Source organism: Danio rerio, chromosome 12 (genome assembly GCF_052040795.2).
Source record: "Danio rerio strain M-AB ecotype USA chromosome 12, GRCz13ab, whole genome shotgun sequence".
In the NCBI taxonomy this organism is placed as follows: domain Eukaryota; kingdom Metazoa; phylum Chordata; class Actinopteri; order Cypriniformes; family Danionidae; genus Danio; species Danio rerio.
The window spans coordinates 13,710,383-13,737,835 of NC_141032.1; the positions used below are offsets into that span (position 1 = coordinate 13,710,383).

Sequence of the window (27,453 nt, forward strand, 5' to 3'; positions counted from 1 at the left end):
TTTGATGTGTTTAGTGTACAGCAATGCCGGGCAATGCATTTTTTTTAAACATAAAACACAATTAATCATGCTGTTATGCGCAAAATGCAATAGTAAACTAGATTCTTAAAGTTTGAGAACAAACTTTGAGGCTGGCTTGTGAAAGCCTGACGGTAATAGTTTATTTAGTTTAAACAGTTTTAAAAAGTATGAAAAGATAGATAGATAGATAGATAGATAGATAGATAGATAGATAGATAGATAGATAGATAGATAGATAGATAGATAGATTAGCATGTTATTACCATGATTTTAACGTGAAATAGCATGTCGTTAGCATGATTCTAGCATGAATTAGCATGTTACTAGCATGATTTTAGCATGAATTAGCATGTTGTTAGCATGATTTTAGCATGAATTAGCATGTTACTAGCATGATTTTAGCAATAATTAGCATGTTGTTAGCATGATTTTAACATGAATTAGCATGTTGTTAGCACGATTCTAGCATGAATTAGCATGTTACTAGCATGATTCTAGCATGAATTAGCATGTTACTAGCATGATTTTAGCATGAATTAGCACAATTCTAGCATGAATTAGCATGTTGTTAGCATGATTCCAGCATGTTGTTAGCATGATTCTAGGATAATTTAGCATGTTACTAGCAAGATTCTAGCATGAATTAGCATGCTACTAGCATGATTCTAGCATAAATTAGCATGTTGTTAGCATGCTTCTAGCATGAATTAGCATGTTACTAGCATGATTCTAGCATGAATTAGCATGTTGTTAGCATGATTCTAACATGAATTAGCATGTTACTAGCATGATTCTAGCATGAATTAGCATGTTGTTAGCATGATTCTAGCATGAATTAGCATTTCACTAGCATGATTCTAGCATGAATTAGCATGTTGTTAGCATGATTCTAGCATGAATTAGCATGTTGTTAGCATGATTCTAGCATGAATTAGCATGTTACTAGCATGATTCTAGCATGAATTAGCATGTTGTTAGCATGATTATAGCATGAATTAGCATGTTACTAGCATGATTCTAACATGAATTAGCATGTTGTTAGCATGATTCTAGCATGAATTAGCATGTTGTTAGCACGATGCTAGCATGAATTAGCATGATACTAGCATGATTCTAGCATGAATTAGCATGTTACTAGCATGAATCTAGCATGAATTAGCATGTTGTTAGCATGATTCTAGCATGGATTAGCATGTTACTAGCATAATTTTAGCATAAATTAGCATGATTCTAGCATGAATTAGCATGTTGTTAGCATGATTCTAGCATGAATTAGCATGTGACTAGCATGATTCTAGCATGAATTAGCATGTTGTTAGCATGATGGATGGATAGATAGATAGATAGATAGATAGATAGATAGATAGATAGATAGATAGATAGATAGATAGGTAGAGGTAGATAGATAGATAGATAGATAGATAGATAGATAGATAGATAGATAGATAGATAGATAGATAGATAGGTAGAGGTAGATAGATAGATAGATAGATAGATAGATAGATAGATAGATAGATAGATAGATAGATAGATAGATAGATAGATAGATAGATAGATAGATAGATAGATAGATAGATAGATAGATAGATAGATAGATAGATAGATAGGTAGAGGTAGATAGATAGATAGATAGATAGGTAGAGGTAGATAGATAAAGGTAGATAGATAGATAGATAGATAGATAGATAGATAGATAGATAGATAGATAGATAGATAGATAGATAGATAGATAGATAGATAGATAGATAGATAGATAGATAGATAGATAGATGGTGTAAGAGCATGAGTCAAACAAGCCAACCCCCGCCTCTCTACGATGTTCTGATGCTGAGATATAGCTGGTGCCATATCGTTGCTAGGTTAGTCTGTTTTGTTGCTATGGAGTTGATTGACAGCTTAGACTGATGATGTATCAAAGCTTCTTGCCAGTATGAACAGTTAAAAACAACCCCCATGTCTCTATCACACTGCAGCATGACAATATCAGTCTGAACCTCTTTAATGGCAGTCTATGGGACAGTTGCTAGGGTGCAGTATCTGGTTGTTAGGGTGTGGCTAGAAAGTTAAAAGGCCATCAGTAATTGGCTGCTGGCTAGACTGAGTTAAATGAGCTCAGCCATTAGTCTGTAGGACAGTTTGATGCAGAGTTATGAGCTCACAAAGTTTGATCCCATGTAAAGTCAATGAGAGTATTTTGCAATGGAAGTCTATGGGACGGTTTCTAGGGTCCAAAAGTGGTTGCTAGGGCGTGGCCAGAAAGTTTAAAGGTGATCAGTCATTGGCAGTTTGATAGTCTGAGTTAAATGAGCCCAGTTAGAAGTCTGTGTGACATTCTGATGCGGAGTTATGAGGTCACAAAGTTTGATCCAATGTTACGTCTATGGGATTTTTCCGACGGTCCCGGGACGTTTTTCGGGAAACCGAAAGTCGGATCAGTCGGAAAGGATATAGCAACTCGAGTCAGAATAGTTCGGAGGTCTGACCCAAGTTTGATGGTCATAGCTTGAATGGCCTAGGAGGAGATAGAGTTTAATTTTTAGTCTCAGAAGAAGAATAATATAGAAAAATAATAATAAGTTTAATAGGATAACAGTAGTCTGGCTTGCTACACAAGCCAGCCTAATTAAAAAGTACACTTTTATTTTATAAGTACTGGTACACAAAACACCAAAAATATAATGTGCTTTTTACAGCAGTATTTGCTTCAATGCACACTTTTATTCACAAATTTGTCTGCAGCATCTCCACACAAGCATATATTTACCTCTGTAATTAAATACCATTTAAATTCACACATAACAAAGTAAAATGCTATTAGAATACATTATATGTTCTCTGTTAGAACATCATGTGGATCCACTTCACACAAACACACACAAATACATGGTTTAAAGGAACACTCTATAGGCATCATGTGTTTTATACAGTAAAACCGCTTATTATATGGCTCTACCTCACCCCACAACTCTAAACCTAAGCCTCACAGGGAACCTGTGGCAAAATTGGAGTTTCATTTTAAATCATTTAGTTTCTTTGTGTTACAGACTTATTCCGAAATGGATTAAACTCTACGAAAATATAATAAACACACAGCAATTTGAACCACATGAGACATACACTGTGACATACACACAATGACTGATGTACTCTACCATCACTGTCTTGACTGTCAAGAGCAACACATGTTTCTCTTGCAAAAAGTGACAAAAACCTGCACAAGGTGAGAAACACTGCCAGCAGCTCCAGGCAGTTAATATACCTGTGCATTAGGTTCCAGCCACAAACCCAAGGATGCATGCTTAATTTAAACAATACCCCTGCTAATGCAGCACTTCGGAATTAGCATTTTTAATTACCCAGGAGAAGTAGGGTCTCAAAGAGGTGGAGATGTTTGCGGTACAGCTCTTACCCAGATTATAGAATCCCACAGAGAGGCTGGAGACACAAGAGAAAGGGATCTGTTGTCTGCAGATGGCCTCCTGTCCACTGCAAAATATACTTCATGGCTATAGGTGAAAAATCAGCGCATCACCCACCAGCAGCCTCCAAAACATCACATCCAGAAAATTGCTCACCTTCTTCTGGCCATTATCATCATCATTGTCTATTGATTATTTTGGGGGCTGCACTATCAGATAAGACGCCCAGACTTCTCTCTCCACAGACACTTCCTCAAGCACCTCTGCAGAGATTCCGAGGCAAGTGTGTCCTGGGTCTTCCCCGAGGCCTCCTCCTATTAGAACAAGCCGGGAACAACTCCCAAGGTAGGCGTTCAGGACACATCCAAAACAGATGCTTGAGCCACCTCAACTGGCTTCTCTCGAGGTGGAAGAGCAGCGGCTCTACCTTAAGTTACTCCGTGGTGACAGAGCTCCTCACTTAATCTCTGAGGGGGCACCTTACCACCTTGCAAAAGTGTAGCTGCTTGTATTCAAGATCTTGTTCTTTCTATCATGAACCATATCTCATGATCATTATAGAAACTGCTCTCCTCATCTTAAAAAGAAGATTTTCAAGCAGATCTCAGCCGTTCACTATAGGCAAGGCAATATGGGCGCTTCACCTCAGGGGCGCTTCACCTCAGGGACGCTTCACAATTTCCAATGTTGCTTAATGGCAGCCGGAGACAGTATTGCCTTCCTGCATATCTGAACAAATTGGCCAAAGGTGAGATGTTACTGTTTGCAGCAATGGAGCAAAACCAGTGGCTGCAGCACAGACAGCAGGCAAGGTTTTTATGCAGGGGTGCCATCCTTGCTCCTGAGGATCTACCTTCCTGCAGATTTCATTTGCAACCCAAATCAAACACAACTGCCTGTAATTTCAAGTGCTGTTCAGGACCTAATTAATTGGTTCAGGTGTGTTTGATCAGGGTTGGAGCTGAAATCTACAGGAAGGTAGATCTCCAGGAACAGGGTTGAACACCCCTGTTTAAAACCTTGGCCAAGTCTCACATACCAATTTTAGTGGCTGCCCAGGAAAGCACGGCTTTCAACTGCTTGTTGAAATAAGATCGAGCAATTGCCCCAGACAGCTCAATGTGTTCTTCAAATCTCTTAGTTTACTAACCGCTGTGCAGGTAGCAATGGAGGGACTCGCACTTGAAACAGAACAAGCCACAATCTCCAATCTCCAGCATAGCCTCCATGTGCTGGATGTCTAGTCTTTACCGGTAAATTTAAAAAAGAGCTGTTCACACAGGCAAGGATATTTCGGATTTTTCCCCATTCACACATCCATTCAAAAATACAGGTAAATTCTGATATCATTAACCAGAAATGGCCTCTTAATATATTTGTAAACATGGAAGGGGTCTGGCTTTAATTGATGGTTTCATTTTTATTTAAAGCTTGAGCGTTGGCGCAGCTGCTTTGTTCCAGAGACATCCAAAGGCAGAAATGTAAACTGCAGCTAAATGTTTAGACATTTGACGACATTACAAATTTTGTGGAAGGATAAGTATTGTGAACCACTTCGATGAAGACATATGGAGGAACACTTTCCCATGTCGAGATGTACATAATATGCATGCGCTCGTGCACTCGCGTCAAGCAACTGAAGCAGAGCTTGAAGGTCAACAAGCAGCGATTTACCATAGGCATTTTATCAATATGTTTTTCCACAGTTGGCATTAAGAAGGACCATAGAAATGTTATCTGACTAACTAACATAAAGTAACTAAATGTGTCTGAAAAAATATTCAAAAGCTTTTATTTTTATAAACAGCACAGATGTGAATACATCTGAATGTTCTGATTGGCTGGAGTAGACATCTCTTGTGAGTAGGGTATAAACAGAGGTCGGAGCAAGCTCCAAGTAGGTGGGACTTGAGCTCTAAGTGGGTGGGCCTTCCAGCTCTAAGTGGGCTGTACAAACCTGGAGTTTTTATTTATTTAATGTCTTGTACATCACACGATTGCACTCACAGAGCAGCATTCAGGCAAATTTCCGGTAATGTTACAACACCTCTTTCTGGAAAATTGTTGGAACAATTTTAGCGGTATTTTCAAAAAAGGGCTGTTCACATGTGATCGCTTTCCGGAAAATTGTTGATAATTTTTTGGACAGGTCTGTATGTGTGAAAGGGGCAATGATTCTTGAAATAATGATAATGTAAACATTGTTAAATGTGATGATTAGTAATGTTAAAATACAATCCAGTACTGCTATTGATTGCTATGGTACCAAAAACCAAGACATTTTACTTTTATTAGTAACTTAGTCAATGCTCCCAGTACAAATAACCATTTAAAAAATGAAGGCTGAAAAACAATATTTTCCAAAGAATAAGCGCCTCATTTTACTAACTACTGAAGAATGAAAAGTATTACTAATGCATTAACTACATAAGACACACAGGAAAATTTGATTACCGCCACATGATTGACCCCTGCTTTGGGCTGCTTGATTTTGTCAGCTGTCAACACCATTTTTAAACTGATCACTCTGAGGCATCTTTCTGAATAATAACTGAATTGTTATTTCCTGTTCTCAATGACTCTGAAAGTACAGGCCAACAACCACTATCTGAGAACGATTTTTCTCAGAGCCTGAAAATAAATTATTCACATCCTTCATACAGTTGTGTTACCTGGACTACAGACAAACATTCTAAGAGATAAACTTTTATACTTTTTTACTTTTATTTTTATTATTATTATTATTATTATTATTATTTTTACTTTTATATTCCTGCAATTATACTTACATTATGTGGCTTCCACAGGGTTTGAGTATCCTTGTCCTGGTGCTCCAATGACAACTTGTTACCATCTAAACCATCCAGGCAGTGGCACTGCATATCTTCCACTGGAGAAGACTAAAAGAAAATGAAAATAAAATGATGATGTATTGCAAAGTAAAACACATAATTGATAGCATACAATTTAAACACTGGTCATGTTGTTTTTCCAAAAATATTCATAAAAAACACAAAATGCACAATATCTCCGGTACATCATCAAGGAGTCTGAGTTTGACTTTTACAACAACAATAAAAATATATTAAACACATTTCACAAAACAAAAGAAATAATTAATAAAACTATCCCATTGACACAAAGTCATTGATAGTAATGTATAATATTACTTGCACCTAATCAACATAATAACATCATTTCAGAAGTTTCGTGTGACACTGATGAATAATGGCTGGTAAAATTAAGCATTATCATCACAGGAAAAGAAAATACTGATGTTAAATGATAATGACACAACACTACTGATTTTAAATGATAATGACAGAACACTGGTTGTATTTTTGATCAATTAAATTATTTAATACCATAACATTTGACCAATTGCATACAATGTATTAGAATCTAATTAGAATCATTAAAAAAATAATCCCATTACTTATTTTCATATTTTGAATTTAGAGTGTAATGTGTTTTCATAAAAGTGAGAAAAATAAAAAAAAACAAAGTAACAAATTAGAAATGATGGGGAAAAATAATGACAAGAATGGAGTCTGGCATTCATGTACCATAGACATTTACGTCAGACGTCGCCTAGGCTATTGTTGTCTACTGGAAGGAATGCGTCAATAGTCCTACCATTTTAGTAAAGGGTAGCGCTCCTTAGAAATGAATGTGAGACCAAAGTGAAGGTCTAGCCATCCAGAGCCATAGATATATTTACACATACATGTATCTATGATTAGCAGTTTTCCCGGTGGTCAGTATGCAAATATTTATTTTCTTAAAATTGTTAAGTTATGAATATTAGAATTTTACATCTCTTTTGTACATCACTGGAGAAGTGATGGTAATTTTCGACAAAAAGCATGTGTGTGTGTGTGTGTGTGCATGGAAATGTATTATCCTTTCTCCCTGTTAAATCTGATCTAATCCGTGTCCTGAAACACACACCCTCTCCTGCTTTCACTTCTCTTTCTAATGGAGGGAGTGATTTGTTTGTGAATGAATCCCAACTCATTCACTTAGCCGAAAATAACAAAAGCTTCTGGCACCGCAGCATCTTGTTGTCATATTTTATGTACATTGTTTGCATTTTATTTTTCAACAAAACTAGCATGAGCCCTAGTATTTAGGGCGAGTTGGTGCTACTTTGCCTTATGGTCAGTGAAGGAAAAGACTGCAGTATCATCAATACTCATTTAGCACAAAAGTTTGTGACATACATAAACATAAAATACGAAATCTTACCTATAAAATGCTTTGTTTTCTTTGTTTGCTCATTACTACACACATATACAGCGTACACAAGTCCAGCATCTTCAGATTAGCTTTAATCTTGAAACTCTAGTGCAGTTGAATGACATTTTTTCTGGGAGCACTGTATAAATGTGGCGGCGCTATTGACGCATCGCACAAAATCTGGTGTGTATGTCTATGTTCAAGTACAAAATCCCATTTGGCAACAAAATTCAACTGTATATCAAAAAATATAATTCCTTTATTAACATCCATTCTTGTTACTTTGTTAAGACACTGCAAAAATAATTTCAATCTCTGAATGCAATAGTTTGTAACAAATAATCATTTTAGCACTACCTGTTTTGGACACACACAGATTCTGTTTATAATTGGCATCAGCATGCAGTCACTGTGCTTCGATCAAACAGAACGAATCATTAAAGTGTTTTTATGTTTGTCCATATCAAGTAGCTTTTAGAATAAATTGCAAACCTTTGTTTTAAAAGCATTTGCTTAAAAACATTTTTGTAGGGAAGCCTTTGGAAAGAGGGTATAATGATGGTGGGTTGAAATTATGTAATGTGCATGCAAATATGATGAATGAATTGTGTTGTGCTTTAAAGGGCCATGAAACCCCCTCGTTTCAGCAGTGTGTTTTCACACCTCTACTTTGGAAAAAGTCAGAAAAGTGGGCGTGTCCAGCTCTGTTTAGGTGGGAGTGTCGGAGGAAGAAAAGCGGCTTGGTATGGGAGTGTCTATTTGGGCGCGCTGAATTTCAGAGTCAAAACACACACCCACAGCGGACAATGTGACTGTGTTTACATGGACATCTGTAGTCGAATTATTTGCCAAATTATTAAATGTTGGACTTTAACTGCAGTTTGGCTCTTTCATTCAGGGAATTCATTAATGTCCCTCCCGAAAAACGTGATATTTGATTCGAGGATCTGCTCTAAGCGTGTATTTTTCATGCAATGTTTGATACCGCACGGCGAATGAGAGAAAAAAAAAAAAACTCAGCATTTCCTGGAAACTTAGATACACACGACAGGTAGCGTCAGAAAGCCGCGTGTGTTATTCCAGTCACAAAATCCAACACGAGGTAATAGTTTGGTTGTAACTGTTAGTGCTAACTATTGCACTCGGTGCAATAGTTTGTTTGATACGAACTGAATAAACAAAGAGCACTGGTCGCTCACTTACCAAATCTGTAGAGACAGGACAATCACCAGCAACTAGAGCCGCGTCTTTATTTAGAGGAGACTACAAACTGGATCTCAGCGTTTGCAGATGAGAACAGCTCTCAGGTAAACAATAATCCTCCTAAGACACGTAAGTTATTGCTGTCGCGCGTCGCGTACACTGTTAATCCACACGTGATCCAGCTGAGCTCTCACAGAGAGAAAATGAAAACGAAACTTAACTGCAGCAAACTATAAAAGCAACACTTCACGCTTGTTTTGCCAACACAACGTGGCGTCTTTGCCGTCTACACTGTGACAGTAATGAATATTAATGAAGTTGCACAATAGAGCGTGCTGATTGGTTTGAACCAAGCCTTACTCATGCATTAATGCATCACACTGTAAGACGTAATAAGACTCACTCTGGCACAGACGTCCAGTCTGCACGCTGGAATACACGCTATGATGTCATGACCGTGACGCAGCTTCAAAAATTCGTTTCAAACAGGAAGTACAAATTTGCTTGAAATAACGCAAAAACAACCAATTTACACTTTTTAGTGAAATATAGGTGTCCTAATAGTGTTTATAGCAGTGTGGGACACATATACGACTGTCAACAGCTCAAAAAATGTGTTTTGGTGTTTCGTGACCCTTTAAAGATACCCACATCATCCAGTACTGTATATGTATTATAATATGACAATCAGATCAATTAAAACACACATATGCAAGTATAAATTATATTGTGGTGCAATGTTGAGCTATTATAGAAGATTGATCATTGGATCTGTTTTGACAACCCATGGAAGTAGTCAAAAGTGGACAAGCTAAAAGAGTTTTAAACTCCATTTATATATGTATTAGGATCAACCATTATTAATATTAATACCAGGTGTAAACAGGGATCACATGAATATAATATTATATTATTAAATAATACAATTTTAATAATATTAATAGGGCAGTGGCGCAGTAGGTAGTGCTGTCGCCTCACAGCAAGAAGGTAGCTGGGTTGAGCCTCGGCTGGGTGCTCCGGTTTCCCCCACAGTTCAAAGACATGTGGTACCGGTGAATTGGGTAGGCTAGATTGTTCATAGTGTATGAGTGTGAATCAGAGTGTTTGGATGTTTCCCAGAGATGGGTTGTGGCTGGAAGGGGATCCGCTGTGTAAAAACGTGCTGTATAAGTAGGCGGTTCATTCCGCTGTGGCGATCTCGGATAAATTAGCCGAAAAGAAAATGAATGAATGAATAATTTTAATAATAAAAATAGTTGTTATTATTTAATAATAATAATTATTTATTATACTATTTTTACTTGCAAATAACGTCACTATCTCTATAACCTTTGTACTAAATAAACTATGTACAGCAAAATAATATTCTTAAGCAATCATGTGATTTCTTTTTTTTAAAGTTGATGTCTGTTTGTTATAAGCAAATATATGATACACACCAGCTGCTGGGAAAGCTCAGCGATCATGATGTCTTTGCTTCTGAGCTCATTTCTCAGTTCTTCAATCTCTTTCAGGAGCAGTGCCACCTATAGAATAACAGAAGACAAAATAAGACAAGATAAGTTCTCAAAGTACCAAGGCTAATAATAATACCACTTGTAAACAACGCCTAATCGTGTTTACACAAGTGCCATCCAGCATCCTGAAAAAATCATATGCTAAACTTTTAACTTTTAAACATTTAAAACTACCTTGTCTATTTTTTTCTGTATTTTTTGGGCATACAGTATCATGAGTATTAGTATTGTCCAATTTTGTAGAATACTTTATGTTAAAATCCTTTTAACACACACAAAGACCTCTGAAATAAACTAGACACTTAGCATTTTTTTGGAAAACAAAAAGTGACCAGAAAAAATCATTTCTTTATTAAAAAAATAAACACATTTTAATATAAATTTCTTGTATTGAAGATACCAGCTGTCTTTCTCCAGATATTTCTTGTATAGTTTTTTTAATGCTCTTTTAATATTCTCACAAGTAATGACAGTCATTTGCATTTCTATCAAATTGTAAACTAAAATAAATATTTTTAGAGGAATATTTTCTCAATAAAAATAAACTTCAATACGCAGATTCAAATGTGCATCTCTTCAAAAGTGATTACCCTTTTGTAGAACCCAAATTAATTTATAGTGGAAAACTGGAAAATATCTGGATTACACTGGGAGTTATATATATATATAAATATAACTTATAACAAAATAGCAAAAGATGTCACCTTTTCATCAAGTAAAGACTGGTCGGTGGATTGTGGAGTCAGAGCCTCTGAAGTCTCTTCGACTGAACAATCAGTCTCCATCTAAAAACAACAACAGCAACAAAATCAATTTTCTAGTACTGCAAGTGAGGCAATATGTTTTTTTCTATGAAAGGAAGTTTAGCTGTGGTCACAGTAGACATTTCTTCCCCATTGATTTATATTCTCTAAGACCGTTCCTTTGTGTTGCATACAATAGAATACCACATTGTACAAGAAGAACCCCAGACATTGTGAAAAACTAAGTTTTTCTCCAGCAGTGTATAATATAATGGTTAACATATATATATATATATATATATATATATATATATATATATATATATATATATATATATATATATATATATATATATATATATGTGTATGTATGTATGTATATGTGTGTGTGTGTGTGTGTGTGTGTGTGTGTGTGTGTGTGTGTGTGTGTGTGTGTGTGTGTATACACACACATATACACACACACACACAAACACACACACACACACACACACACACACACACACACAACAGTTATCACTGTTTCTTGAGTCTGATTGGCTGATAGCAGTGCGATATTCCTGTAATAACAGCACTTGTACAGTCTCCTTACCCTTGTGTATTACTCTGCCCACATACCACATAGAGTGACAGCAGATGAATAAACTCACTACAGTTTGACAAATATTGCAGCTGTTGGACGACATAATGTACTTCACTGACAGGAACTGGGGGACAAGTCAGGATTAAGGTAAAGCTTTGTGAAGAAATATACAAAGACATTCATGATGAAAACCTGCTTCAGAGCACCTTAGCCTTGGGTGAAGGTTCTTTCACTAGGACAACAACCCTAAGCAACCAGCCAAAATAACAAAGTTTGACTATGTTAGTGATTTTTTCCTTGAGTGGCCCTGCCAGAGCCCAGACTTGAACCCAATTAAGCATCTCTGAAGTGATTTGAAAATGTATGTGCACTGAAATTCCCTCATACATCCAGACAGAGCTTGAGTGGTTCTTCAAAGAAGAACAGAAGAAACTACACAATAATAGGTAAGACAAACTTCTAACATCATATTCAAAAGACTTAGGCCTGTAATTTTTGCCAAATGTGCTTCAAAAAATGTTGAGCAAAGGCTATGAATGCTTATTCATTCATTTTCCTTTGGCTTAGTCAGGGGTAGCCACAGCAGAATGAGCCACCAACACTTCCAGCATATGTTTTATGCACTGGATACCCTTCCAGTCACAACCCAGTACTGGGAAACACCCATACACTCACGCATTCACACAACCATACACTATGGGCAATTTTGTTTGCCCAATTCACTTATACTGCATGACTTTGAATTGTGGGGGAAACCCACACAAACATAGGGAGAACATACAAGCTACACACAGAAAGACCAACTGGCCCAGGCAGGACTTTAACCAGCAACCTTCTTGCTGTGACGTTACAGTGCTAACTGAAAAATGATGAGGCATTATTTGTAGAATCTTAAGAAAAATAATGAATTCACTCCATTTCGGAATAATGCTGTAACATCAAATGTGAAAATAGTGAAGCGATGTGAAAACATCCCAGATGTTCTATAAAATGGGAAGATAAATAATTTAATGTAACTTAAATAGAATTATACAGTGTTTTACAGTTGTTTCAACTATTCAGAAGATGATTAAACACATGTATATGCATGCATTATAACATATAAAGAATACACTTGTAATATATGTATAGTCTTCATAGAAAGTATTTCTCAAATTCCCATTGGAATGACTGGATTTCACCCACAAAAGATTGTAATTAAAATATAATTTTAATGAACATCTTTAAAAAATGTGTTTAAATGTTCTAATCCAAAGCCATCTATTGCCAAGCCACAGCTTGAAAAGATACTCAAGAGACATTTAAAGACAAATTCATTAAAATAATTGTCATATTGTGAATATCTATCAGTTCCACAATTGGGAATGTTTTTCAAACACTTATCCAATAACAAAACAGACAGTGGGGACATGTTAACATTCTGAAATGTTCCCGGTGAGTTGACATAAGGCTAATGGTGTCCTTAGCAATATTTTAAAAGAATATCTTTACTCTCTTCCACTTTAACAAACACACTTGAAGAATTTGAAGATTTTTGTGCAAAGGGCCCCATGATGAAAAAGAAAGAACAGATGTGAAGTGTCTTTTCTTAAGTTGTTATCTCTTTCAACATCTTACTCATCTCTTCAAAAGCCTTCACTTGCAACACTTCTCTACGGAGCTCTAGAACATGTTCTACCTCTCAGAAATGATCTACAATCAGCTTTAACAGAGACCGCTTCAGCTCAAACAGCTCAAAACAGGTTCAAAGCTAAAGCTATTGCCTTTCTGGGCATTGCACAGATATCCAGTAGGGCATTTAAGGTCAGGATAAGATCTTACCCTTTCTGCCCTCCCATTGCTTCCTGGCTCTGTCACTGTCTAATGGAGACAGGCTTATATGTTAAAAACATAGTTAAATTCAGTAGTAAGAAAGAAAGCGAACCCAGAGAAGGCTCAATACAGAAAAGAAAGAGTTGGTTTTGGCCTCTTTCGGGGATTATTTTCTGTAATGCACCTTTCAGTACCAAGCATCAAGCTTGTCATTTTTTTTATTTGCCTTTTATTCTTACTCCTATCAGAAACTTTAAGCGGTTTAAAGCAGGCTATATTTGCCTACCACAAAATACACAATACAGAGAAATCTAAATTGATTATTGCATGCTGTTACTGTCATGGAGTGGACACTGACAATGGAATTGAGGATCCACATGCAGTATTTATTACAAAAAGGGTCAGGCAAGCATCGGTCAAATACAGGAACAAACAGTATGATACAGGGCAGTCGGCTCACAGGAAAATAGATCAGTCCAGGCAGCTAACAGCATAAACAATAAACAAAGCAAATGTCTAATATGGCTAGGTTAGGCTAGGCAAGGAAAACGCATTTTAATGCTAATAGATAAACAAGACTCAGCCCAGAGGTGTGCTTGTGTGCTTTGTATATAGTCCATGTAATCAGTTCATAATGATCCTTCAGCTAAGTGAGTGTGTGTTTGTTTGTGTGTGTGTTTGTGTGTGTGTGTGTGTGTGTGTGTGTGTGTGTGTGTGTGTGTGTGTGTGTGTGTGTGTGTGTGTGTGTGTGTGTGTGTGTGTGTGTGTGTGTGTGATCAATGGAACAGGTGTGTGTAAGTGGGGCATGATTGGATATGAAGTTCTTTAGTGTGGTGTGTGTGTTATTCTCCAGCAATCAACTTGTATACCAGCAATCTGCAAGGATTAGACCGCTGGTGGTTGTGACAGTTACGTCACATGTTATATGTCATAATGTTTGTTCTAATGCATATGTATGTATGTATTATATATATATATATATATATATATATATATATATATATATATATATATATATATATATATATATATATATATATATATATATATAGACATATACACACATACACACTGTAAAAAAACAACCTTATTTTATACTTTACAGAAAATATCCCTACATTTTTTACAGTAATTTTTTTTCATTTAAAATTATATGTAGAACTTAGTAAAATGACAAACAATCTCTCTAAATTCACAGTTTGACTTTCATTTTAGGTACTTTATCATTAAAGTTACTGACATTTTTGTTTTTATACAGGGAAATTACAGCATTATTTATACAGTATTTTTTCTGTTATTTTAAATTATATACAAAAATCTGTAAAATTACAAACGATATCTGTAAATTAACAGCTTGACTGTTATTTTATGTACTATATAAGTAATGACAAATTACAACAATTTGTCTGTTTTATAAAATAAAATTGCCGTATTATTTATCCAGGGTTTTTTCCTGTTTTTTTTAAGTACATTTAAAATTACGTAAAATTAAAGTAATAAATAAAAAAAAAGTAAAAAAAATAAAAATAAAAAAAATCGAAAAAAAAAAAGGTCAAATGACTGGCAGCTACGGCTGCCAAACAAAAACCATAAAACTATGGTAAAATTTCTTTGTTGAAATAAAGTGCAAAAAAATATTAAATCTACCGATATTTTCATTAAAATGTTTACAGAAAAACACGGTTATTTTACAGTTTTCCTAGATTATTACGATCAAATCCTTTCAATAAAGTTACACACTAAGAGTTTAACAAGAAACACTGTTATTATACAGACTTTTCCTAGATTATTATGATCAAACACCATCAATAAAGTGACTGCACTTTATTGACAGACAGGTATGTTACTAAGAGTTTCAAGAAAGAATCTGAGAAAAAAATAAGTTTATATATATTTTTTTGTTTGCAGTTTATTTAAAATATATTCAACAGACATCATTTAAAATATACTCATACATCCAGACAGAGCTTGAGTGGTTCTTCAAAGAAGAACAGAAGAAACTACACAATAATAGGTAAGACAAACTTCTAACATCATATTCAAAAGACTTGGGGCTGTAATTTTTGCCAAATGTGCTTCAAAAAATGTTGAGCAAAGGCTATGAATGCTTATTCATTCATTTTCCTTTGGCTTAGTCAGGGGTAGCCACAGCAGAATGAGCCACCAATACTTCCAGCATATGTTTTATGCACTGGATACCCTTCCAGCCACAACCCAGTACTGGGAAACACCCATACACTCACGCATTCACACAACCATACACTATGGGCTGCCAAACAAAAACCATAAAACTATGGTAAAATTTCTTTGTTGAAATAAAGTGCAAAAAAATATTAAATCTACAGATATTTTCATTAAAATGTTTACAGACTTTTTCTAGATTATTATGATCAAACACCATCAATAAAGTGACTGCACTTTATTGACAGACAAGTATGTTACTAAGAGTTTCAAGAAAGAATCTGAGAAAAAAATAAGTTTATATATATTTTTTGTTTGCAGTTTATTTAAAATATATTCAACTATCACACAAAAAAAACTCAATACTAGTTAACCTAATAAACTCAGTTACCACATAGGAATTTTAAACAGAACAGCACCTGTATTGCAAACAAGTGATTTTTTTAATATACATTTAATAATAATACATATATATATTGTAACGAGCGAGCACATGCCACGTCGCCCTGGTCGCTAATTTCACCCAGCTGGACCATCATCAAGCCCGGATCACTCACAGCTGGACGGCATCACGCAGAGAGGCATATAAGCCCAACCTACGCTAGGAGAAGATGAGCTTCATTCCTTCAATGACTCCCTGTGCTAATGCTTGTCTCTCTGTCTCTCCTTAGCGGACTCCAGCTCGTGACGATCCTACACCCGACTACTCACTGTCCTTCACCTACTTCCCGGAGCACCAGAGCACCTCACACCGAAGAAGAGCACCTTTTACACCACCTTCACGTTGTAAATAAAGCACCCTCCGGGGACTTGTCTGTAAACTTATCCAACTGTGTCGCTGTTTTCCCTCTGCCCCGCTACAATATATATATATTGTAATCCTACAAACCCAGAACTACTGTCTCACAAGGTAATTAACATGTTCAGTCTTGTTAATATTTTTATGAGACCCTCAAATCCAGCTTGTCAGTTTCACTGTCCTGCAGATTTCAACTCAAAGCCTGATCAAGCTCATAAAGCTAGACTCACAGATCACACAGTCAAAACAGATTCATACGTTTCTACAAAAAAGGTTGGCTTTTGACAGCTAGTCAAAGATTAACAGAGTAAAAAGACACAAACTTTCTAGCGCTTCGGTAATGAGAGTTTCCATTTCTAATGCACAAGATGTCACTTTTCTAATGCAAATTACAAAGTACAACTGAATGGTGCATTTTAGAAGTCAAAAGGGATTTACAAAACAATCTCTGGAACATTTCTGGATTAGAAACTTTAGTCAGCAAACGTGCATATCACCCCAAACTTAATCTCATTACATTGATTTCTAGGCTGCAACAGGATTGCTTTCAAAGTTCTTGTAATGGTTTATAAATCTCTTAATGGCTTAGCACTATTCTATCTCATTGATCACCTTTTAGGGAAGCCTCTAACTGAAGACTATTAGTAGTTCTAGATTAAATCTCCTAAATCAAATGTAACCAAGCATTTGAAGTAGCAAAACTAAAGATGTAAAACAGTTAACTACACGTTAGTATGACAAAAACCAAATTTGCAAATATATAATTGAAATATTTGTATGTATTCTTTTAAAGAAAACAATGGAATAAGCAATGGCTTATTTATCTGTCTTTCTATATGTTAGTTAGTCAGTCTATCTGTATGCATGTAGTCTTAAATTATGTTTAATACAACATATCATCAATAATTTGGAGTTCCTGTTTTAAAAGAATATTTAACCCATAAATAAAACTTACATAATGAACTCACCCTAAAGTCATCCTCCTTGGTGTACAATATATGGCCATAACGTGCATTCGGCTGACTAAAAGTCTGACTGGAGTTTATAATTAAAATAGTTAGAACATTTGTTTTTGTCACAAAAAACCTTGATCCACTTTGTGAGACTTTTTATTAAGTCCCTGGCAATTTAAAGTCACTATTTACCACCACTATACAGCAGGGAAGAGCAAAAATTAAATTTTTATTACTTTGACTGTATTAATCTGAAAGAAAACAAAGTCATATGTTATATGGCAGCCACAGGACAACGGCACTCAAACACTAACCACACATCAGCTATAGGTGTAGTGGAGAGACAGTGATAGAGCCAATTCGATGGATAGGGATGACTGGGACGACAAGACGGGTAAATGCCAGGACATCAGGGTGACACCCCTACACTGAAAAAATCAAAAGAAGAAATTCAAAGAGGACTCCTTGGATTTACTAAATATTAAAGTTAATTGTTTGTAAACTATTTATTTGGGCTGAATTTAAACAAACAAATTAAGTTGAACATGACTAAATTTAATTTGCAATTTTAACACATATAAATTGTTTCTAACAATTTAGCAGAAATCCTTTTTTTTTCAGTGTACTCTTTACCACATTATTTTAATGACCACAGAGCGTCAGGACCTCAGTTTAATGTCTCATATGAAAGACGGCGCCCACTGACAGTATAGGGTGCCCTTCACTTTACTGGGATCCCTTCTCATATTGTCAGTAGACATCAATGGGGCCTATCTTTGCTGAACATTATTTGTACAGAACTTTTACCAGCACGCATACTGTACATGGACCTGGATTTTAGCTTTTGATATTGCCAAATCTTTTGTTTCTACCTTCTAATGTACAGCTTTTCTGTTTATATGTACATTATGTATCTCAGGATGGTATAGTTATTTATTTGTATTTACCTAACTTCTACTCTGTATTTGGCTTAACATTATTCTTTTATCTATCTGGGTGTGGGGTGGGTATTCGGGGTTGTTTTACGATATAGTCACATGCTGTATGCTTTCTATATTAAACAAAAAAACTGGAATAATACAAACAATTGTTCACAAAAGTGTTAAATTAAAGAGATGATTGTAAGCCTTATTGAAACCAAAAAAAGAACAAACATTCTTGGAAGTTCATGAATCAAAAGAAAAGAGAGCATGACTTTACAGTGCAACTGAAAACTTCCTAAAGACTCTAGCAAAGTCAATCACAACTGTTAATATATGTGCTGAAATGAAAATGAAACAGAGCCAATCAAGTCAGGATTTCATTATAAAGTTTTAATTAAAATTTAATTGGCAAAGTGCAAACAATCTTATCTTTCTCTTTTAAGTCAGGTAATATTTGTTTAACAAATGTCAGCTTAACTAACAAGAGTTCTAATGAGCACACATAATGACAATGTTTAAACGTTGTTCTTTTGAATAGTTAAAGTTTTTTTCAGTGTAGTGCTTGCTTGGATAAAAAAAGCTGCTTAATGCCATGTGTAAATATCATGAGTTTTCTGAGGAAAGTGCTGCTAAGGCCCCAGTAACCTTTACTTTTTAAGTGTTCATGAAAATATGATAATATCTTAGTAAATGTCAGAGTTTTCAAACACACTGGACAGATGACATCAAGTACTCTGTAAAATCTAATGCTCAAATGACATACTAGCTAATGTGCATGTGTTGCGAAAAGTCAGGCTTGTCTAGATCCATATGCAGCTTTATTGAATAACACAACTACAGGACTGTTTAACAGCGACAGTATAAACGGAAACAAAACACATGCACAGTCAATGATGATTGTATGAATATAAGCAGATTAGGGCTGAGGCTGGCAACTAGCAATCCAAAAACCAGAAGAACAGTCCAAAGTCAAACAAGACAACTGCAGGCAAAAACAAAGGCTAAGTAGTGACAGCCAAGGGAAATCAAGACTTTGCAAAGAGGTGAGTAATATTGTGTGCCAATTTGCATATTCTCAATCCTAAATAGTATTCTAAAATAGAATAAGTGTGTCACCAATATGCAATATTTATATTAGTATTTACATTTATAAGTATGTTGAAAAAAGTAGGTCCCTGGATGTTCAACAATTTCCACTAGAAATTCAAAGTGTAGAACAGTCTGTAATCTAACCGCTAATATAGCCCACAATACATTTGATGAAAACTACAAACTGGAGGGAAAAAAATAGAGCAAAAAATTCTTGAGACCAACCATCAAGTAGAGACGCTTCAGTAGAGCCGTTTGAATGACTATAAAATAATTTCTTGTCTAAAGGCAAAAATTTATATCACATTTTCTGTGATATAATTAATCTGCAAACAAAAATGTGACCTTACATAAAGACTTGTCTGAGCGTTAACTTCTGAATCCATAATTATCCAAAGACCAGAGGAAATTCCTCTGCTTGAAAGACTTGTTAATGGCAGATTAACCTGCTGCATCTTCAATAAAGTAGGTAATTAAATAAGAAAGAAATGTAAACTATGTTTAGGCAGGGTTTCTGCATGTTTCACAGAGCAATTTTAGGACATTTTTAAAACCATTGTGAACGAAACTTTAGACTCAGAAGGGGCTAAAGGCGAGAGTTTTTCAAACGGCACAGATGGAAAAGATTTTTATTTGCCCAATAAAAAACTTTTATAAGATGAATACATTTAATAATACAATAATACACACACACACACACACACACACACACACACACACACACACACACACACACACACATATATATATATATATATTAGCGCTTGCACGACTACTGGTTTCTGCTAATCGATTTCTTTTTAAAACAATACTCGAGTTACTCGACTACCCGTGGTTCGAGCTACTAGTTAAAAAGACACAAAGACATCCTTTTCAAGACGTTTTAGTAATTCATAGCTGAATGCATTGATTTCATAGCGCTAACAAAACTTGTCAAAACCTTGTATACTTTTTTATGTTGCAGAGTAATATAAAAATAAAAAGCTGCACACAACATTGTCTTTTAACATCTGCGTCATAAGCTTGCTGTATATCTGAAGCAAACTCATGTTCATCCCAGCCTGATCTGTGTTGTTCATCCTGAAGCTAATACTTTAAGTATTAAAGTAACTTTATTATTTTTCAGCCGTAATAAGAACCAAGTAAAACTTAATTGTTAAACAAGTTCGGAAAGATAAAAATAGTTCTCGTGAACAATACAGCTGACCCGCAAAAAAAAAAAAAAAATAGCCTAAATTAATAAATAATGCATAAATTAAAAGTTGAAATTGAAAATACTTAAATGAAATATTTATAATACAAACAAAAAAAAAGCTAGGCTAATTATTGCATTTTAATTATACATTTAATGTAGGCTATAGAAAGTAAAAGTACAGTATAGCCACACCCGAAACCTAAAATGCGTCCTGAAAATTCATATTCATAACGCAGTATTCTTAAAACCAAGCAAAACATTAATAAAATTATTTTGAGCTAGGCTAAATCTCATTTCATTTAAAAGTCTTTTTTAACCATTATTGAGACAGTCACAGCGATAAAAACAAATCCTGAAATAATATTGAAGTTTTTTTTGCACACTGGAGGAAAGATGACACCATGGCTGAAGTATTTCTTTTAAACAGGTAATGTTTTAAAACTATTTTAGTCACGCAAAGTTTATGTAGATTGTGCTGTCTTACGAATGGGTTATGATGACAGAAGCATTGTTTAGTCTCTGACTAAACAACACGGACAGACAGACATGGACAAACATGTGTGTAGGTATAGTGTAAAGACCGATATATTGGAGGGATATAAACACACCAAGTCCTTTTTTTCTGTCAATTTAACAACTTAAAAATGGTGTACTAATTGAAGTAGTTTTAAGACAAACCGCAACTTGACGGACAGGCGCACTCTACCATATCCTCCATTTTCAGCAAGAGAGTCAAAGCAATGTAACCATAGGAACACCCTTGCTCTATTTTTGGATGTAAAGCTCATTGGGCTCAACAAAAGAGTCTTCATCGTCTTCCTGCGAATGAGCAAGAGATTTTACATTTAGCTACCATTTTGGCTGAACACACCGTGAATGCAAAGTATCGAGATTTGGGCCATTAAAAACAGCTAATCCACCGAGTCTTTCAGCTCTCTCTCTGAAAACACTCAACTGATCTCGGCTGGTGGATCAACATTTACTACATGATCACTCCCATCGGCGCCATTGTTTGTAACTTTAGGTGGGTTTGCAAACGTGTACTTTCATTGCGTCTTCCTTAAACCAGCCGTTTGCATTTCTCGGGTTCACAGAAGCTCCCTGTCATCTCAACTAGGTGCCACTGGGAAGTGTGAGCGAGTTGCCTCGCATACGCATCCCTCCATTGAAAATAACGAACTTGCCTTATTTATAGCCTCAGTAAAAGTTAATCCAGTGTGCGTGGTTATTAGTCTCTGTGTACAAGCTCGGAACTTTAAACTAACACACAGTTGGCATAACTTTGTTTAGTTACTGCAGTTTTGTTCCATGCAGAAACTGGACTTGACGATTAATTAACCGTGATGAATTAAATCATGATTAGTGATTAGTGAAACTGGTTAATCGTTGCATCCCAATACGGATGAAGCATGCATCGTTACATAGTGACGGTAAAACTAAACAAAGACACAAATGATTTTGTAACTACCACTCTGACACATACTGGCACATTAGGAATATTGATTCCTCAACAGGAGTCTCTGCTTGGTCTGTGTCGTACATGTAGAGCTGAATGCTGGTCCTCTCACTCATGTTGCTTCTCTCTGTCTGCCTGTCTGTTGCCATATACACAAAGAGTGGGGGCTCTTGCTCTGCCCCCTTGTTAAGTTGGGCGGGAAGTCAAAACTATTTTTCATGTGAAGCAACACGTCCCTAAAACAGCGACCTGTGTTCACGCCCCCAAAATCACACTTTTTGACACATTATAATAAAAAAATCTGATTTGTGCTTTGAACAGAACCTAAACTGGCACACTCAGAAGAACCATAATATTAATATTAAATCCTAAAAAAGGAGGCAAAATAGGTGCCCTTTAATAACAAAAAATAAATAAATAGTGCTATTCTGCCTAGCATGCTTTACTGAGGTGAAGTTGGTTTGATATTCATTTTGAACAATGACAACCTGTGATGCAGTTCCTATATTGTTTACCATGGTACTTTGATTGTTCGGCCTAAAACAGCATGCAACTATGACTTAGTAAAAAGTGTTATTCCTGCACCGCCCTGGCCAAAAATTATACGGTAGTTGATTTAGGACAAAGTATCTTAAAGAATGAGACCGGCGATCCTTTCACTCATTAAATATTTCATATTATGACAAGTTTTGCTTGCTACACAACTCGTGCTAGATATAATACAGTTTTTGTTCATAATTGTAGTATTATGAAGTACTACAAAATTTTCTAACTGGCGAATGACATGATCTATGGGTCTCCGTCATCTGTAATGTGTGCGTTTCTCGTGACTTTAGAAGGCATGTCTTTGGACAGCAGGGGAGGAACTGTGCACCTTTAACCTTAACTTTCACCCAAGTAATATTAGAGACCAACGATGCAATTTGTTTTGTCAATTTAAAATTCTGTGCGGTTTTACAAGTTTTCATTTTATTGTTAAGATAGTGAAACAACATAGCCAGGGTAATGTAAATGACTTTATAAAGTACACTGTTCCCTTTGAGGATTTACCTGATGAGTCCTCTGGAGTTTGTTTTCCATATCAAACTTGGGATGTCTGAACTTACACGGAAAGAATACAAGACAGAACTTTGAGTATATTCAGAAAAAAAAAAAATAACTTTTTGATATTGAGAAAAAGCCTCAATCATGTAGAACAGAGATCCTGTGTTTTCTTTAGACTTGTAAAACTGCTTTGTAAAGCGCTTTCTTAGAGAGTTGACTTATTCACTTGTAATTCACTTTATGAGGCAGATATTTTTTTTTTAGTTAATGTTGGAAGCTGCAAGCTGCTTTTATTTGCCTTAGAAACCGAGCTGAAGAGTGATAGAGCTGTGTTAGTGAAGAGAGACACAGTACCTCAAATCTGTGCTAGCACTCTGGAAGTACTGAATGGGTTCACGTACTGCTAATCTGATGCATGGCTACCATAGCTACAGCAATTTGCTCATGAAGGGGAAGATGCCTTAGAGAGAGAGAAAAGGATTAGCCAGACACTCAGAACTTGTCTCTCGGCAGGGAATCATTTTCTGTGATATAGGGGAATTGTTGAAATTGTGAGACTACTGATTAGCTTCTACTCAAATAAGACTTAGTATAAGACAGACGAGGAAGTTTAATTGCTGTAGCTTCAAATGCATAGCTCAACCTAAACTGATAATACCTTCACTTGAACACAACATAAGTTATTTTGACAAATGTTGGAAACCTGCAACAATTAACTTCCATTGTATTAGTTTTTTCCTACTATGAAAGTCAATGGTTCAGGTTTGCTAACTTTTTTTTCAAGATATTATTTTGCAGTCAAAAAAGAAAAAAAAATCATAAAGGTTTGGAACCACTTGAGGGTGAGTAAATTAAAATGTTTTATTCCTTTAAATCTTTGACTTGTAACAGCTATATACGTTACAGTATTCTAGTGTCAAAAGTTTTATGATATCTGCCTTTACATCCATATGAAATTTAATGACTCCCAATCATAATCCGTGGGATTTAGAATAGAGTTGGCCAAACCATAGCAGCTACAACATCTTTAACTTTTCTTGGAAGAGTTTACATAAGGTTTAGGAGTGTGTTTATGGGGATTTTTGACTAAACTGTGTCCTCCAGACGTGCCTGATGCATCTCGGCTAAGGTTTCCAGATCCACTGGCTCTAGCTTGGCTTTACGAACCTTGGAGTTCACCACAGCTCCTTAATTTTTTATTTTCCCTCATCTTCCAGTCTAAGCTTTTTTTTTTTTTGTCATTCCCATGACTGAGAATCTCTAATCCTAGCTTTGCCTTGGCCCTATGCCTTTGTAGCCCTGTGTGTTATTTAGTTAGTCTGTCAGTCTGTTCTTTTAGAATGTTTACAAAGTTTTTATGATAATGTTGATCTTTGATTTAGTTTATACTGGTTCTTCGACTATCTATTTGTTACCTTGTAGCTTCTATGTCTGTGTGCTTCTAACTGTTTGGCTTGGTTTTCATTACATGACTGTGAGTTAGATCCTCGCCTTATCAACTTCTCCACTACCACATTATATCTAAACTGTAAAAAGAGGTAATCAATATAGACAACATTTGTTGACATAAACCCTATAATCAGGTGTGTTTGTTAGAATTATGATAGTTTGAAATAAAAAAAAGTTGTTTAAATGTCACCAAATAGAACATTTCAAAAAATTTGAATCGATGTGGGGCCACAAGAATGCCAAGGAGTCTTAGGAACCATTTACACTGATGCATTTTAATTTTAAAATGCAATTTAAAATGAAAACTATCTACGTCCACACTGGCGTCTCATCTAGTGTTTCTGAAAAGCTCCCCGTCCACACTTAGCCGCTGATCTACTGCTGAATCTCATCTCACTGTAGTTGGTAAACATAATATTTAATTCATCTTGTCTCTATCTAACGTTTCTTTTGTCTTTGAAGCTATTAATTGTTCTCAGGTAACATGTTTTGGCTGAACGGCAAGATGTAGATCATCTAAGATGTGGACCATCTAAGGAAGGTTGGGCAGCATCAATGGTTTATGAGGAAAAGCTAAATTTGAAGAATCATGTTATGTGATGTTTCAAGTGAGGCAATGCGTGTAATCCTGTGTATTTAAATAGGATGTGCAGTCGCAGATACCTGCAGCAGGTGTTGCTGGGTGTTGCTAATGCTGGGTAACAGCTATCGTAGCTGTGTACATGCATGTTTGACTGATTGCTTGCCTTTATTTCCTATTTTGTATAAACTTATTGAATGTCATACTTTTATAATGGCCCATATTGATTATTAAAACTGATATTCAACAAAAAGTAGCTTAACCGCCGTGAGTGGCACTGCCGCTGCACTTACTGCTGTTTGTGACTGTGCCTCCAGGGGCACAAAGGAACGGAATGAGAACAAACAGAAAAATACAGTAGCTTTAAATACCCTGCTACTTGTAAACGTAGCATTATAATTCCTTCATTAATCATTAAAAACTTGTTAACAAGGTTCATTTTCATTGTAAACTTGTTAAGTGAAATAAGGAATCATTTTGGAAAGTAAAATTAAAGAAATAAAAGACAACTAAAAGTTATGTTATAGGCTTCGTTTTGTTCTAAATCTGCATACAGTGAAAATGATGGTCATATAAATATGTAGCTACACAAAGCTTTGATATTTTTAGTGTCTGTTAAGATAGCATTAAAATGAAAATAGGCAGTTCCTTATGTCATTTTTTCATTTTATTGTTAGGAGTGAAACAAAATAGCCAGGGTTATGTGAATGACTTTAAATTGTACTTTTCCTTTTGAAGATTTACCTGATGAGTCCTCTGGAGTTTGTTTTCCATATCATCAAATTTGTGATGCCTGAACTTACAAGGAAAAAATATAAGACGGAACTTTTTGTATATTAAAAAAAAAAAAAAAAAAAAACTTTATGATAATGAGAAAAAAAACCCAATCGGGTAGCGAATGTCTGCAACTATGCCTGCATTTTGAGGTGTCTCCGTTTTCCCTAATCCACACTGACATGCAGAAGCAGCATTTTAAAACAACAAAAAAAAACTGAGCGTTTTGAAAATGCTGAAGAGCATTTTCAAAACGCTCAGTTTTAGGGCTCGAAAACTGTAGAGTAGTGTGGAAGTAATGCATAACCACAGATAAAGTTATGCGTTTCAAAACTAAAATGTATGAGTGTAAACGGGGTCTTAATCTAGTTCTATAAACAAATGGCAAAGGTATCTCACCTCAGCACACACTGCCACAGAATCAATCACCTTGGTTAATACTACACTACACCCACAGTTTGAACTAATTCAGTTTGCTTATTACATGTATATTGCTTTACATTGTAAAAAAAATACAAATAAACTCACTTTAAATTCAGTTCTTCAACTACTTTGTCTTCGACTTTTCTTATACTGAATACAATTTTATAATTTATAAGTTATTAAATAAAAAATTGTATAGCTACTACTTGATGCACATGTTTTAGCATATATGTCAGCTAACATGTTTAGCATACATGTAACTGCACATATAACTTTAAACCCAAGTTTTTGACTCAACAATAAGTCCTGTTAACTCAAAAAAGTCTGTGCAGGAACTTGTTTTACCATTTTAAGTTGAAAAATGGATTAGAATATATTTGCCATGTGGTTGTGTCTGACCTGAAGCAGTGTCATCAGTTGAAGCAGCTGTTCTTTGACAGAAGAGCAGTCTTGAGCCACGAGATTCAGTGTCAAATCATCAAGCGTAACATGGTCTGACCTTGACCTCTCCAGTCCATGTCCCCTTAACCCGTCAAATGACTGCAAAAGGCCAGTTCTGTAGGTCACACAGAGAGAAAACATGTACCAGGTCTGCCAGAAGCCTTTGCCACAAGGATGGTAATTCTAACTCGAGAATATATAACAATGCTTTGCTTGCTCTTACATATTGCGATAAGTACAGACATCAAATTCACAACAACTTCACCAAATGTCAGAATGAAAAGGTCACCTGTTTTCACGCATGCCCCGGTGTTGTTGCCATCTCCTCCTCTGAGTAGGCCGACCTTCTTTTTCAGACCATTCATAAGACGACATTTCATCAGTGTCTAAAACAAATATAAAAATACCAAGAACTAATTGTAGATGGAGAATTTGCAGTGATTAAACGATTTACTACAATGCACCTAACAATTACATTTTCATATAGTAATTAAAGACACTTTATATAATGTGAGACCTGACAGTCTATAAAAAGGGTACTACAGAGCAGAATGTTTAATTATTAAGTGGCCATGAAAGTCAAACCTATTATTCATTTGTACTGTCTAA

General features: G+C 35.5%; 1 protein-coding gene across 1 annotated transcript in view; it reads right to left on the reverse strand.

Annotated features, from left to right (window-relative positions):
- The window catches only part of ccser2b (coiled-coil serine-rich protein 2b), a 137,506-nt gene that overhangs the window by 21,001 nt on the left and 89,052 nt on the right, over window positions 1-27,453 (reverse strand). Inside the window, 5 exon segments of the mRNA XM_087275978.1 lie at window positions 6,230-6,340; window positions 10,322-10,408; window positions 11,104-11,184; window positions 26,803-26,959; window positions 27,134-27,230. Of these exon segments, the coding sequence (XP_087132104.1) occupies window positions 6,230-6,340; window positions 10,322-10,408; window positions 11,104-11,184; window positions 26,803-26,959; window positions 27,134-27,230 (533 nt within the window).